Source organism: Balaenoptera borealis (genome assembly GCF_965194805.1).
Source record: "Balaenoptera borealis genome assembly, chromosome: 8".
Taxonomy (NCBI): domain Eukaryota; kingdom Metazoa; phylum Chordata; class Mammalia; order Artiodactyla; family Balaenopteridae; genus Balaenoptera; species Balaenoptera borealis.
Genome location: NC_138865.1, coordinates 72740730 through 72756669, shown reverse-complemented (window position 1 = coordinate 72756669; position 15940 = coordinate 72740730). Strand labels below are relative to the sequence as shown.

Below are 15940 nucleotides of genomic sequence, written 5' to 3'. Positions count from 1 at the left end.
TTCAGTAACTATCTTATCAAGACAATTCTGTTTTCCAACTGAGGTGCTTAAGTAAGGCAATCTTTGAGGTCATTCCCAACACTGAGTCTGTGATTTATAAACAAGTCTAAAACATTTTATTAGAATGAAAACTGAATGATATCTAGAAAATAAAAGGACATTCTTTTAAAATGGAAAATGTTTGCTCTTGATGGAAAATACACAAGTATTCTTGATAGGATACCATACACACGCACATATACACACAGATGCAGGCACACGCACACACCCCCAACCTTAATCCCAGACACAGCCCAAAATAGCTACAAACATTCACAAAGTGTCTCCCAAAATTATTATTTTGTTCTGGACACCTGAGTATTCTATCAGTAGAAAGAAGAGGACGCAGTGAATGAAATCTTCCAACTCTGAGTTTCCATGAAAACTTGAGTTTGAAGGAACTAGGTCAAACTGACCTTCTTTGTTCAAACCAGTATAAACCTGATGTAATCACTGAAGCAAACACAAAGAGGGAGCACAAATGTAAACGCTCTCAAAAGGAAGTGTTCAAATATTCTAGACCGGTGTGCACCCAACAACTCAAAATGAGAACAGCTTGCCTCTTGAAAGCCCCTAAAGAGACCAACCAGCCCCCTCCCCAACTCCACGACCAAAATACTCTCCAACCACCCTGAAGTTAAAAGGGGTGGTAAATACAAAGTTCAAGAGAACAAAAACAAGTGAGAAAAATTTAAGACAAATGTAAAACAGAAACTTTGAGAACTAACCCAGGATCTGAGTTTCTTATTGGTTGCCAAATTAATGCCACCATTCAAAAGTAAGTGTGTCCTGAGCACAGTGGTCCTGGGGAGAGACCCCTGTCCTCACAGAACTGACGGACCATCTACTGGGGGAGATAGGTGAGGCGCACTCAGGCTACTTACAGACCAAGATGAAGCCAGTATTCAGTGCTGGGGCCCGGTGAGGGGCACAGAGGAGGGGTCACTGCAATCAGGGTGCTCAAGGAAGGTCTCTCTCTTGAGATGACTGCTGAGCTGAGACCCAGAAGAGAAGAAGGCAGCCAAGCAAACAGCTAGGGAAAGAAGGTCCTAGGTTTGTGAAGGACGGCCTGGCTGTGTCAGAGTCACAAGGCGCCCCTGTAGGTAGAGTGTGGGACGTGAATGGCGGTAGGGCTGTGACTCTGACCAGCCCAGCCCAGGTCTGCAAAAACACAAGGGCACTTCTGGCTTCTCTAATGAACACAGCCTCCCACTCAAATCATCTGATGGCAGATTCCCTAAACTCAGAAAGGGGGATGCGTGGGGAACAAAAAAAAAAAAAAAGGTAAAGTATCCATTGAGGGTCACTAGATTATCCTCTGTTCAGAAAAGAAAACTAGACTCAGAGAAGCTAGGTGGCTTGCACAGAGTGACATAGCTCTTCCGTAAATGAACGAGGACTCAAACTAGGAGGGTCTGACTGGTGCGTCAGTTTCTTTCATCTGGCTTTTTAACATAACAAAAGCATTTGGCAGAGGTTATAATGATAACTACTAAGATTCCCGTGGACTGTTTTTTCCCTCTGTGATATTGACTAAGGCTCAAATGACCTACTGATATACTCAGAAGTTTTCCCTTGCACAATTCCTGCCAATTAATTTATCTTCTTTATAAACTGATGTTAATTAACATTTCAAAATGATCACTAAGTGACCTTCTAAATACATAATTCATAATAGTCAAAACTTCGAAGCTCAGATGTCCAACAGGCTTATGACTGATGGTAATACAGAAATAAGACAAAATGCTGCATAGCAATTCTAAGTGATAGGCATGTGGACTCCTTGTACAGGGAAACATAATAGCTACTGATGTGAACTTAATTTCATATTAAACAGAAAAAGCAGAGCACAACATGGTATGTACAAACTGGTTACAACTTTGTGACAAAGTACCTATACTTAACAAGGATGAGAAATACATTTTTATTAAGGTCATTTTCATTTAAAGTTGCTTGAGCTCACATAATAAATTTACAAGGGCACCTTTCCAAAAGAAAACAATGTTAAAGAAAGAAATGTTTTAAAAGGTCGACTTTCTTAATATCTATCTAGAACAAGCACTCATATTCTCTTCACCATTTGAAATTTTAAAAGTACAAATAGCATTAGATTAGTTTTCTGATTTTAAATACCTAAGGTTCATATTACTGAGCACTTCAATATTGACCCAATGGAAAAAGGACAGTGCAAAGATGACGTCTATAACCAAATATTAGTATAAACATTGAACACCATTAAAAATTTTTCTGCAGTGACTGTAAACCTAGAGAGTTGTTGTAAAACAAACCCCAAGCACGCATAACACATGCTGTAAGACTCATCCAAAGCCTCATTTTCTTCTATCCTGCTGTCTAATATATTAAAATGCTGTATCAATCATTTACTCCTTCTGGAAATATTAACAAAGTTTCACCAAATGCAATAATTGATGGACCTGTAAAATGTTGCCTGCATTGTCTTGTGGGTCTGAAAACTCTTCAGTTCAGTTTTTCGAGATCGTCAACACAGTATTGGGCTCCATTATTCTGATTGTATCCTGAAATGTGCTTCATCTCCTTGTATTTAAGAACTTAACTAGTTTTATATTTGTTACCCATTACCTAGCAAACAGTGGTCTGAAGGACAGCCTGGCTGCGTTATGTATATAAATGGAATGAATTCAGAAAATTATTTAACCCTATTTCAAAATGGATGGGAGAAAAATAAGAGATGCTATACAGAAAAATAAATTTTTAAAGCATATTTCAAATTGAATTTTCTAGATCCTCTACCTCTTGGCCTCTCCATTGGCATTTGTCTATTTTTTTATAGTATTCCCTGAATCAAAAGGACATAACAAATAAAAATAAAGGATGGGAATTTACTAAATGCCATCGAATTGTACACTTTAAAATGGTTAATTTTATACAATGTGAATTTTACCTGAATAACTAAAATAAGGATAAAGTCAACAATATATGTCTCTATTACGATGAAAATATAATATAGGTGGGATAAAGAGAGAATATAGGAAATCTAAGCAAGGAAATTCTGAGATTGCCCAACCAAAGTATTGTAACAATAAAAAATAATGTATTCATGATTTAAGCTGAGATTTGCTTTAAAAGAATGTGGAGGGAAAAAGAATGTGGAAGGGGTGGGGAATGGGTAAGGGTCTAACTGAACAAGATTGGCTAAGGATTGATAATTGTTGAAGTTGGATGATTGGTACAGGGAGTTCATTATATCATTCCCTTCACTTTTGTGTATGTTCAAAATGCCCAGAGTAAGCCGTTTAGCGTTTTTTTTTTTAAGACTATTTTTTAAAATTAATTAATTAATTTGGCTGCTTTGGGTTATTACTTGCAGCACGCACGCAGGCTCTTCGTTGCGCTGCACAGGCTTCTCTCTAGTTGTGGCATGCAGGCTCCAGAGTGTACAGGCTCAGTAGTTGCAGCGCACGGGCTTAGTTTCTCCACGGCATGTGGGATCTTAGTTCCCTGACCAGGGATCGAACCCACGTCCCCTGCATTGGCAGGCGGATTCTTTTTTTTTTTTTTTTAATTTATTTATTTTTGGCTGCGTTGGGTCTTCATTGCTGCGCACGGGCTTTCTCTAGTTGCAGTGAGCAGGGGCTGCTCTTCATTGCAGTGCGCAGGCTTCTCATTGTGGTGGCTTCTCTTGTTGCAGAGCACGGGCTCTAGGTGGGCGGGCTTCAGTAGTTGCAGCGCATGGGCTCAGTAGTTGTGGCACGTGGGCTCAGTAGTTGTGGCTTGCGGGCTCTAGAGAGTAGACTCAGTAGTGGCGCGTGGTCTAGTTGCTCCACGGCATGTGGGACCTTCCCGGACCAGGGTTCAAACCCGTGTCCCCTGCACTGGCAGGCGGATTCTTAACCACTGCGCCACCAGGGAAGCCCTGGAAGGTAGATTCTTAACCACTGGACCACCAGGGAAGTCCCAGCCATTTAGTTCTGTTTTGCTTTGCTTTTGTTATATCTTTACAATAGATCTAATCCTGGAACTTGAAACACATGTATAGAATTGGGTATATAAGAAGCTTAAAGTGCAACAGAAAAGCAGCAAAATTATCATCTTACTTTACTGTCATGAGAACATCTGGCTTCTAATATTGTCCATTGTTAACTTCTTTTTTTAATGAACAAGGACGCTTTAGAATTTCCTCAATTTATTTCAACAGACTTCATAAACAGCACATTTTACAAAGGGTAAAAATTTATAAGATCAGTACATACCAGGAGTATCATAGGCCGTTTCCAAGTTGTTAATCCTATGATTCCAGAGAGTATCACCTACAAGGATAAACAGGATCATAAATCTAGAAAAGGGACCAATTCCAATAAACTAATCCCCAGTCTCTGAAGTATATATATTTTTTAAATACTGAAATTTCAAAGGCTTCTAACTCAAACATTTAACATTCCTGTTGATTATATGAGCCCTGGTATACGGTTTTAGACTATCTTTCTTGTCCAAGCTCCTGAAACTTTTTCACTGACTGCGTATGTTTTTTCTTAAGGTCAGTTAAGAACATACAAACAGAAACTAGCCTATCCTCTGAGTTAAGGAATCAGTATTTCCTATCCAGGTTTCCTGCCCCCAGTAGCACCTAATCTGTCACCAGAGTCAGCCTCATAAAAAGAATGCCTGGCTGCAACCCTCCCTTAATTTGTGGGTTACCCATCCTTCACAGGAAAAGTCAATTCCTCAAAATGGTGAACAAGGCCTTCCAGGATCTTCCCCTGCCTACTTCTCAAGCCTGGTTTCCATGTACTCCTGACCCACCCTCCTTCCAGGCATACTTGTCCTTCCTCAGACTGGCCAGGCTCTAGATATTCCAGGACTTTGTGCTTCTCTTTGTCACAGAGTCCTCTCTTCCCAACTCCCCTCCTAGCTGCCTGAGAACTCATGCATTCTGCAAGGCCCCAACACACAGTCGTCACCTCTGATAAGCCTTATTAATCTTAACACCCCACACTCCTGTAAGCCCTCTACATATAACTTTTTCCCCCAAAAAAACTCATTGCATTTTTGTCTTGCCCACTGACTGTGAATGCCTGTCCTGTCTCTCTGAATCCCCAGCTCCTAGCAAAGTGCTTGTCACATGATTGGCAACTAGTAAATGTTCCTGAACTTTTATTCCTCAAAGGGGGAGGGACTACAGTGAGAAATATCTCATGTTGCAAAATGACACGTCAATAAACAATAACCTAAAATCCTCAGTAAAGAAGAACCAGCATTTTGCCAAAACGTAATCTGGAAGACAACATCAGCCTTTTGAATAACACAGTTCACTAAGCAGTTAGGAAAGGATAAGCAAAGTAATTATTCAGCCCAGGGTCACTCTGATGACCTTTGTGTATGTAATAAAGTGCATCTGCTGAAAGCAGTTATGAGGATTTTCTTTCAAGTGCACTTTTCACCAAAATCACTCAAATGCACCATTTCACAATAACTATTTATTTAACTACAAATCAGTAAGGATTACAGTGTTACTTGAAACCCAAAGCTCACAGGCCTACCTGCGATACTCTCCATTCTCCATTTATTGACTGAGGGTAATCATTTCACAACAAACCAGTAGAGGACAAGTCTACCCATTTATATCAAGGACCAAAAAACATATATGGGCAGACAGGAGACAATTTCTTTGTATCACGTCTATGTTTAAACATACTATCAGCTGCCTGCTCACTGGGCACTATATCCTTTCATCATTTTAAATTCAATAGGATATTTCCTTCCTCTAAACGATTTCTTCCTGGAAACACACTTGGTGGGGCTTGTCTAGAGGGTATGGGTGACGTCTACTTACAAATTGGAACTTGGAATCCATGAGATCTTGGGGTCCAGGTTCCTTACTTGGCTTTGGATTATACACACACATGCACAGGGGTATGATTTTTACAAAAAAACAAAAAACAAATCATAAAAGATACTCTTCCTCCTCTTCTTTTTTTCTCTCAACAAATACTTCACTGGAAATCACTTCATGTTTACTGGACTAGCTCTCATTCATTTCCATTTAATGGTTACATAATATTCCTTTGTACAACCACTACCTAATGTATTCAATCATTTCCATATTCATGGGTATTCACTCTTCTTCCAGTTTTTTGGCCCCAAACAATGTTGCAGTAAACATCATGGCCATATATCCTTACAAACAAGTGCTTTTTTTTTTTTTTTTTTTTTAAAGGAATTCCTTTATTTTTATTTTTTATTTATTTATTTTTGGCTGTGTTGGGTCTTCGTTTCTGTGCGAGGGCTTTCTGTAGCTGCGGCAAGCGGGGGCCACTCTTCATCGCGGTGCGCGGGCCTCTCACTATCGTGGCCTCTCTTGTTGCAGAGCACAAGCTCCAGACGCGCAGGCTCAGTAGTCGTGGCTCACGGGCCTACTTGCTCCGCGGCACGTGGGATCCTCCCAGACCAGGGCCCGAACCCGCGTCCCCTGCATTGGCAGGCAGACTCTCAACCACTGCGCCACCAGGGAAGCCCCAAACAAGTGCTTTTTATTTCTGCTGAATGAAGTCCCAGGAGTAGCATTGCTAAGTTGAAAGGGGCATGTGTATAATAAGTACATAAATAAATAAAATGTTTTTAATAGATCATGACAGATACAATTATCATTTCAAATGAAGGGTCTCTGGGACAAAGGAACTAAGCTTTCTTTCTTTCTTTTTAAACTCAAGAATTTTATTTTTTTTATTTATTATTTTTTATTTATTTATTTATCTTTGGCTGCGCCGGGTCTTAGTTGCGGCATGCAGGATCTTCGTTGCCACATGCAGGATCTTTAGTTGCAGCATGCGGAATCTTTAGTTCTGGAATGCATTATCTTTAGTTGTGGCATGCGGAATCTTTAGTTGTGGCATGCGGGATCTAGTTCCCTGAGCAGGGATCAAAGCAGGGCCCTCTGCATTGGGAGCACAGAGTCTTTTTTTTCTTTAAAGATTTTTTTGATGTGGAACATTTTTAAAGTCTTTATTGAATTTGTTACCATATGGCTTCTGCTTTATGTTTTGGTTTTTTGGCCCCGAGGCATGTGGGATCTTAGCTCCCTGACCAGGGATCGAACCTGCACCCCCTGCATTGGAAGGAGAAGTCTTACCCACTGGACCACCAGAGAAGTCCCCTAAGCTAGATAGTTTTCTTCCTCCCTCCCTCCCTCCCTCTCTTCCTCCCTTCCTTCCTGCCTCCCTCCTTCCCTCCCTCCCTCCCTCCCTTTCTTTTTAGAGAGGACTTTGCATATATGAGCAAACTAAATTTAAAACATAATTGTTGGGACTTCCCTGGTGGCGCAGTGGTTAAGAATCCGCCTGCCAAAGCAGGAGAAAAGGGTTCGAGCCCTGGTCCGGGTAGATCCCACATGCTGCGGAGCAACTAAGCCCATGCGCCACTACTACTGAGCCTGCACTCTAGAGCCCGTGAGCCACAACTACTGAAGCCCGCGTGCCTAGAGCCCATGCTCCACAACAAGAGAACACCGCAATGAGAAGTCCACACACCACAACGAAGAGTAGCCCCTGCTCGCCGCAACTAGAGAAAGCCCGCGCACAGCAATGAAGGCCCAACGTAGCCAAATAAATTAATTTTAAAAAAATTGTTAAAAATGTACAAAATGTATTTGACATATAAGAAATATCAACAGGGGCTTCCCTGGTGGCGCACTGGTTAAGAATCCGCCTGCCAATGCAGGGGACACGGGTTTGATCCCTGGTCCAGGAAGATCCCACATGCCGCAGAGCAACTAAGCCTGTGCACCACAACTACTAAGCCTGCGCTCTAGAGCCCGTGAGCCACAACTACTGAGCCCGCGTGCCACAGCTACTGAAGCCCACGTGCCTAGAGCCCATGCTCCGCAACAAGAGAAGCCACCGCAATGCGTAGCCCACGCACCGCAAAGAAGAGTAGCCTCTGCTCGCTGCAACTAGAGAAAGCCTGCGCACAGCAACGAAGACCCAACACAGCCAAAAATAAATAAATAAATAATAAGATAAAAAAAAAGAAATATCAACAATCTCAAAATATACATGACAAAGAAACTTAAGACCTCAGTAGGAAGAAATATAAAGCTTATTGAGCAATATTAAATAAAGACCCAAATAAATCAAGGCATATACCACATTCATGGGTTGGAAGACAAAATACTTAAAGATATCATTTCCATTTGAATTGTTTTGTAGACTCAGCACACACAAACGTTAAATTTCAACAGGATTTTTGTAAACCACCCTTCTTTATAGGGATGCTTCAAGAAACTACATTCTAGTCGTAGGTGGGAGTTGTAGTTACATCCGCCTCAGTCCTGAACCCTGCAACAAAGGCACACACCAACTTCTACTCAATTTCTCCCATTCTTCAAGATTAAGTAAGCCCAACACACTTGGGGAACCCCGTGAGTGGTGAGATAGAGAAGGGGAAGCAAAGGGAAGCCTCTGGAATGTGCAGTAAAAGTGCTGCAGCTGGGGATGAATCCTTTAAGAGCTCAAGACTGAAGGGAACGGAGGTTCACATTTCGGGGAGGGGTGTGCAATTCATGATTGGGGAGAGAGGATGGGGAAGTGAAAGAGGAAGAGGCAGAGTATTCAATGCCTCCGCTTCCATCAGTGGCAGCAGCAGCTGGAGCTCCATCAGAAGGGACTCAAGATCCCTTAACACTGGCCTTCCATTACCCCATAATGCTATTACTTGCTCAATTGTGTTCTACACTCACTTGCAATCTCATGAGGGCTCGGATCTCTGAATATTCACTCAAGTACCACTAAAGGCTCCTAGAGGCACTCAATTAGTTATGGCAAGAGTCAACGAACAACTGAATGGATGATGAATAAATGAATGAATGAAGGTCAAAAACAGGAGATGAACTTGCTCAAAGATGACTATGTAAGCCTAAACATATTTTTCACTCCTGTGCTTCTTAAAAGAGTACATCAACAGCAAAAAGCAACTCCATCAGCATTCTTTCCACCCAGTGCAAGATGCAACTTGCTCGGAATAAACAGGTGAGAACCTATTTTCTAACACCAAATTATCTCTATATCACTATAATGAGGTTTATTACAATTTTGGTTTCACTCACTTGTGACCCATTCTTTGTAGCTCATGGGGAAAAGCAGAGGCCTTTCTTTTTTTCTGATATTGCAAAGAAGGATTCTAAGATACTCCAGGCAAGAATCACTGTTACCCACCATATGTGGTGAATGTGCCTTAACTTTCCAGCTTAAAAATCAAATCATTAAAGTCAAAAGCATATAATTCTAACTACCTTATTTTTCTGTGTTAATCCATTAACATACCTTAGGGCAAAAATGTTCTGAACTGTTTGTCAAAAGTTGCCGTATCTAAACATAGAGTTAAAAAGAGCCATGTTATAGGTGTCCCATATTTACAATATTCACACTTCTTAATAACCTATCTTGCCCTATAGCTTTTACACTGGATATATTTTTTAAATGTATGTGTGCATGTATCATTCTGTATCTGCCCAGGGTAACTCAGTAAAAGATCTGACAAAGTGGACAACTGGGTATTTCTCATGTATGCTTGTTGGTTACCACAATGTCCCACCAAAAAACAAAAACAAACAAACAAACAAACAAAACTAGCCTGTTCACCTTACCTTAATTAAATATTGCCTGGATGTTTAAAAAACATTGATAGAAGTTCTAGTATGTGTCAGGCCTGGGGCTAGGGCTCAGCAACGAAGCATTTTCCTAAATGTTCTCTAATTACTCTCTCACAAAATCAATTCTGAAGCAAGAGTCATCCCACCCATTTTACAGATGAGTAACTGAGGTTGAGAGGCTCAATGACTTGCTCAAGAACTTATCATCATGGATGGACCTAGAGACTGTCATACAGAGTGAAGTAAGTCAGAAAGAGAAAAACAAATATCATATATTAACACATATATGTGGAATCTGAAGAAATTGGTATAGATGATCTTATTTACAAAGCAGAAATAGAGACACAGACGTAGAGAAGAACAAACATATGGATACCAAGGGGGAAAGGGGGTGGGGTGGGAGGAATTGGGAGATTGGGATTGACATATATACACTATTGATACTATGTATAAAATAGATAACTAATGAGAACCTACTGTATAGCACAGGGAACTCTACTCAGTGCTCTGTGGGGACCTAAATGAGAAAGAAATCCAAAAAGGAGGGGATATATGTATACGTATAGCTGATTCACTTTGCTGTACAGTATAAACTAACACAATATTGTAAAGCAATTATACTCCAATAAAAAAAAGAACTTATCATGTGACTCTGCTGTTGTGTAAAATAAAGGACCAAAGAAAATTAAATTCCTCTCAAAAGTTATACTTAAAAATACTCCTTCAATATTAAAGTAGTATTTGATGATTATGATAGAAAAAAATGTATTTACTGTTGTTTAACTGGTAGAGACTTTAGAATTTTTGTGTTAGTTTCCGCTCTGGACCATTCATTCTTTTTTTTACATTCTGTCATTGTAAATTTTTTTTAATAGGTTTACCTTAAGGTTCACCAATGTCTGTCTCTTTATAAGGAACTGGAATCTTGCCAAAGAATCACAGACTCAAGGGAGGGGGAACCATGAGTTCAGGTCAGTGACTTCAACAGAGAGACATGAATGTATGTAGATGATAAAGGCTATTAGGGCCCCCAGAGAAGAGCAAAAAACAATAACTAATTCTCTACCACTTGCCTGAAATATCTCCCAAGGATCATATACGTCATCAGAGTCAGGAATTTTCTTTTTTGAGGGAGACACGAACCAATGCAACTCTCTCTACTCTTTAATTAATCTAAAACAGTGTGGTAGGCTGGTCTCCCGTAGTCCCAGTAGAATCTAACTAAGCCTCCAAATCAGGAGCCAGGATAGCGCGGCTTGAACACGGACATGGAGATCCTCCCTCTGCCCTCACCTGAGTCAAACTTCAGCATGTTTTTAAAGTGTCTCCTCCCTTAGTTTCATGAACTTTGGGAATAATAATAGATTGAGTCATTAACCAAGGACACCAGCAAGAAAATAAATGATCACGGAGTGCTCAAAAACAATGAGCACATTAAAAACACTCCCTTCAAGTTGTTGAAAGTAAGTATGTAAAGTATGGGAAAAGAGTCTTTATAGGACTTGTTAATTCTCAAACATATATTACAATAGATAAAGTACACCTTCAAGGTTCAGACAAGTGAAGGAAGACTCCATATCTCGGGCTCAAGGTGAGAATAACACTTACAGTGGTATATATGGAAAAATATTCTTGAACTATAGTGTGTTTAACAAAATAGTCCTTTCAAATGAATATATTTGTCCCTTAATGAGCAAAATTTTTACTGCAGCCAAAAGATTTGCTGACTTAGTTGATACAGCAGACTCAGGCATATAATGGTCATTCAAAGCTTGAAATATGAGGATATCCTTCTACTGTGTTCCTACGTGGGTTTGAAGTAACCTTAGACTTAACCTGGCACTGCCACTCAACTACCTACTTTCATATGCCAGTCAAACTTCTGAGCGATAAATAAAACATGGTACAGCAACACAATGGGATCTCATTTGGTCATAAACAGGAATGAAGTAGTGATACATGTTACAACATGGATGTACCTTGAAAATGTTATGCCAAGTGAAAGAAGCCAGTCACAAAGGACCATTTGTTGTATGGTCCCATTTACATGAAATGGCCAGAATAACAAATCCATAGCGACAGAAAGTAAATGGATCAACGGTTGCTTAGGGATAATGGAGTATGGAAGAAATGGGGTATGACTGTTAATGGGTACAGGGTTTCTTCTGGAGGGTGATGAAAATTTTCTAAAATTGATTGTGGATATGGTCGCAAAACTGTGAATTTAATAAAAATCATTGAACTGCACACTTTAAATGGGTGATATAAGTAGATTTAAATAGAATGTGAATTATTTCTCAAAAAAGCTGTCATAAAAAAAAAATTCTGCAGTCCTCAAGTCATCATTTTTAAGCTTTTCTCATAAAAACTTTAGTTTAGCTGTCTTTAAATTAGTTACAACATGCTATCAAGCCCCTTCCTTTTAACTACTAAGCCCCTTTCTTTTAGAAATACATTCTGAAATATTTAATGCTGAAACTACAATACTGGAGATTTGCCTTAAAATAATCCAGTGGGTGTTACCAAGGGGGAGTGGGTGTGAGTATACAGTGACCATGTAAATGTTGATAACTATTGAAGCTGGATGACGGGTCAGTGGGGGTTCTTTCTATATTTGTTGAGATTTAAAATTTTCACAATAAAATTTTAAAGGTAGAGTGGAGTTCTTAAGACTTCCTGGTCACTTCTCTGCTGTCTCTCTAGTCCACTTATATTTTCTTTTTAAAAACATACATGTATTGAAATATTTACAGGTGTAATGATGTGATGTCTGAGATTTGTTTCAAAATAACATGGGAAGTGAATCTGACAAATGGACTAGAGTGCATGCTGAAGCTAATTTCTACCCTGCTTAGAACACCCATCCTTCTGGAGTTATCAGAACACAAAGGGAATTCCCTGGTGGTGCAGTGGTTAGGACTCGGCGCTTTCACTGCCGAGAGCCCGGGGAACTAAGATCCCACAAGCTGCCTGGTGCAGCCAAAAAAAAAGAACACATAGAGCTGGCAGCAGAGCCAGAAAGAGGTACAGGAGATAAAACAATGGTTAGAGCTGGGTGAGGGGTATATGAAGATTCATTGTACAGTGTTTGAATAAATTTAAAATTTTCCATAAAGCAGAGTTTAAAAAAAACCATCTCTCTCACACACATAAATTCAAAAGGTATGCTACTGCTGAGACTTTTTTCCTGCAACACCAGGAGAGTCAGGGGGCTTAATGCCATTCTCAAATCCTATTCAGTTGTTCTGGACATGTACTGTCTGTTGGTTCTGTGGTCACTTTGCAAATTCTGAGGACAACCTCAGAAACAGGCCACAACAAATAAGAATAACAAACAGTTGCAAGTTTGCATATAGAGTTGGGGGCACAGTGTGGGAAAAGGACCCTGTGGAAGAGACTTAGTTCCAAGTCACTCATTCTTTCCGTGTTCTGGTTTGCTGGGTCCCGGAGACAAGGATGTGCTCAGCCAGCAGGCCCAAGCTAGCAGCCTTTATCTTCTGGCTGATTCCTCTTTTTTTTTTTTTTTTTTTAATAGTTCATCAAATCTAACTACGGCTTGACTGACATCTAAAGTGTATTTACCTCTGAAATAATTCACAATAGTACACTGATTTAGGGGTTTAATTTTAGGAGGGAAAAAAATAGTTTTCAATAATCCTAAACTAGCTATCTTTGAGAAGACAAGAGATTATGATTTTACAAAGAGCAAATCCCTAAAAATGTATGCAAGAGTCACTTCTGGCCCATGGTATTTAGAGAAATAAAATGCAGCCACCATTTGGCTGAATTAGGTCTGACAAGTGGACTAAGGAGCATAACGGATCTAATCCCTACCCTGTTGGGAACACTCCTCTTTCTGAAGTTTTAAAGGACTCCCAGAGGCCAGTGGGAGAGCCCAAGGGTAGGGCCAGGAGGGTGGGATTCCTTTTACACGATGCACAGATTGTGAATTCCACCCACCACAGTAAGATCATCCAGCATCAAAGTACTTCAAAAAGAAGAACAAACTGGCATCAGTTTAAGTATAAAATGTCAGGCCAGGCTCTAGGTACCTAATGGTCTTACAGTTCTTATTCAAACAATTACTTTGGGTTCAATTAGTTCTCCCTATATTCTTAAAATTTGGTCTTGAATCTGGGTTTGTGTGGACCTGCAAGGACAATTTTCAGCCATTCAAAATATACATTCATTACAGATCTTAGTAAAAACTATAGGCATTGCCAGGCTTTTAGATTTCGTTTAGAGAAAGGCTGTTTACTTTAAATATTCATCTTCCACAATCATTCCACGAAAACCTATTTCCAGGTCTCTCAATCCTCAGCAAACCTCAAGACGCAGGATGCCTTGGAAGCTGTGAAATCGTTAGGAGGCAGGGATGAGTAGCCACCAGTTTCCATAAACGCTCGAGGGCAGCAGCCTTTTGCCCCAAAACAGCCTTCCCTGTCGGAGGCGGCAGGGCCGGCAGGGCCTGTACCGGAGCGGGGCAGACATCTCCGGCTAGCTGGGACTTCGGCAAGCTCATCCACGATGGGTTCGGGTTCTGAAGAATTAAATTCTGCCTATCAGTCTGCGTGGCTCCAGGAACCTAGTGCGGGCTTAGGGCCCTCCTTTAATGACCAAGTACGTGGGTGCGTCCACACACCCTGTTATTACCTCCTGAACTCGCCCCCAGATACAGTGGAGCTACCCTACACCAGACACTTAACATTTACTTGTGCCTTAGTGCGGAATAAAAACAAGGGACGTGCGCCAACCTGTCACTTCATCCATCCCACAAATACTCCTACTATGTGCCAGGCACTGTTGATACATCAGTGAACAAAACAGATCAAAATCCTTGCCCTCCCCGTGCGGACGTTGCCAGCGAAGTAAATACTCAATAGCTGAAAGAAGTTGACTCATTTTCTTCCCGCTTTTTTGTCACCCACCCCCATACTTCCATCTCCCAAAGAGCCGGAAATCGGGTTTATTCTATTAGTTTGACAGGAACAACAAAACCCTTTAGCCTACAAGGAATAGACACTGTCCAGGTGCAACCCATTCACCCCCGAATTCCTCTCTCTCTTTACCCCTTTTTTCCCCCCGCCTCAACGCCTCCAAAAACTTCAGCTGGCCTGAGGGGCTGTGCTCCCGAACGGCAGCCCTGGAGCGATCAATCACGGGGCAGTGGAGGCGACCGGCCTGAGCCCCTGCTCCCCGGGTGGGCCCTGCCGAGGCGAGCGGGGCACGCGCGGCACTCACCGAGGAGCCGGCCCAGAACGGGCACGAGTTCTTCACCTGCGGGGAGCTGCTCAGCGACAGCGCCCCGAAGCTGAGTGCCACCATGCAGCAGCCCAGGATCAGCTGCAGCAGACCGAGCGACAACAGCGGGCGAGCGGGCAGCAGCGCCGAGCCCGGGGCCGCGGCGGCGGCGGCGGCGGCCCGGCGGTAGGAGAGCGCGGGCGGCGGGGCCAGCACCCCGGCGGCGGCGGCGGTGGCCGCGCAGCGAGGCCGCGCCGGGGGCTGCAGCGCGGCCCGGGACCAGCGCGGCCGTAGCGGGGGCAGCGGCGGCTCCTGGGCGGCGGCGGCGGCGGCGGCGGCCGCGGCGCCCGGGCCCCCGGCCTGCGGCCCGCCCGAGAGCCCAGCCACAGGGCAGCAGGAGCCCGGGAGCACCACGGGCAGGGACATGGACGGGCGGGGAAGGAGCGGCCGGTGGCGGCGGGAAGAGGACGCGGAGCGGAGCCGCGGGCGCCGCGCACTGGGCGAGCGGGCGGGCTCCGAGGCCCAGGGGGAGGGAAGGAAATGCGCACGGCCCAACCACTTGCTGCTGCTGCCGCCGCCGCCGCCGCCGCCCCGACTCCCGCCGGCCGCACCCACCTGCCAGCCGGCGGGTCCGCCTCCGGCCGACCGGGCGCGCCCCACTCCCACCCGGGCACACCCACGCGCGCCCTTCGCTCACGCCGCGCAGCGCCGCCACCCTTTGGGGTCCGGCCGAACCCGCGCTCGCTCCCGGGTCTCCAGGAAAGGTGCCCTGCCCCAATATTTAAAATTGGTCCCTCGGGCTAGGAGGGAACGGCGGTCTGGGCGCGGAGGTACAGGCAGCCGACGGGCTGAGACTGTTCCCACCCGCCAAGCTGGGGCGGGACAGGAGCGCCGCCGAAGCGCTGTGGACCCTCGGCCCCTTCAGGTCCAGCCCAGAGAGCGACTCTGGCAACCTTTAACACGAAGGGAGCCTGGCTTTAAACTTTTTCACCCGGGGAGGGAGGATGGCAGGAAGAGGAGCTGTGGGTGACTTGG

At 43.2% G+C, this 15940-nt stretch overlaps 1 protein-coding gene across 5 annotated transcripts in view; it reads right to left on the bottom strand.

Moving 5' to 3' along the window:
* Positions 1-15463, bottom strand: part of ENTREP1 (endosomal transmembrane epsin interactor 1) — a 61566-nt gene extending 46103 nt beyond the window's left edge. The window contains exons 1-2 of one of the 5 annotated variants that reach the window (XM_082403668.1): positions 14906-15463; positions 4272-4328 (exon numbers count right to left, since the gene is read on the bottom strand). In XM_082403668.1, coding sequence (XP_082259794.1) covers positions 4272-4328; positions 14906-15331 — 483 coding nt within the window. In that variant the 5' untranslated portion in view covers positions 15332-15463. The remainder of the gene's footprint in view (positions 1-4271; positions 4329-14905) is intronic. The other 4 variants (XM_082403669.1, XM_082403671.1, XM_082403670.1 and 1 more) reach the window with 4 other exon arrangements.
* Between the last annotated feature and the right edge of the window lie 477 nt (positions 15464-15940).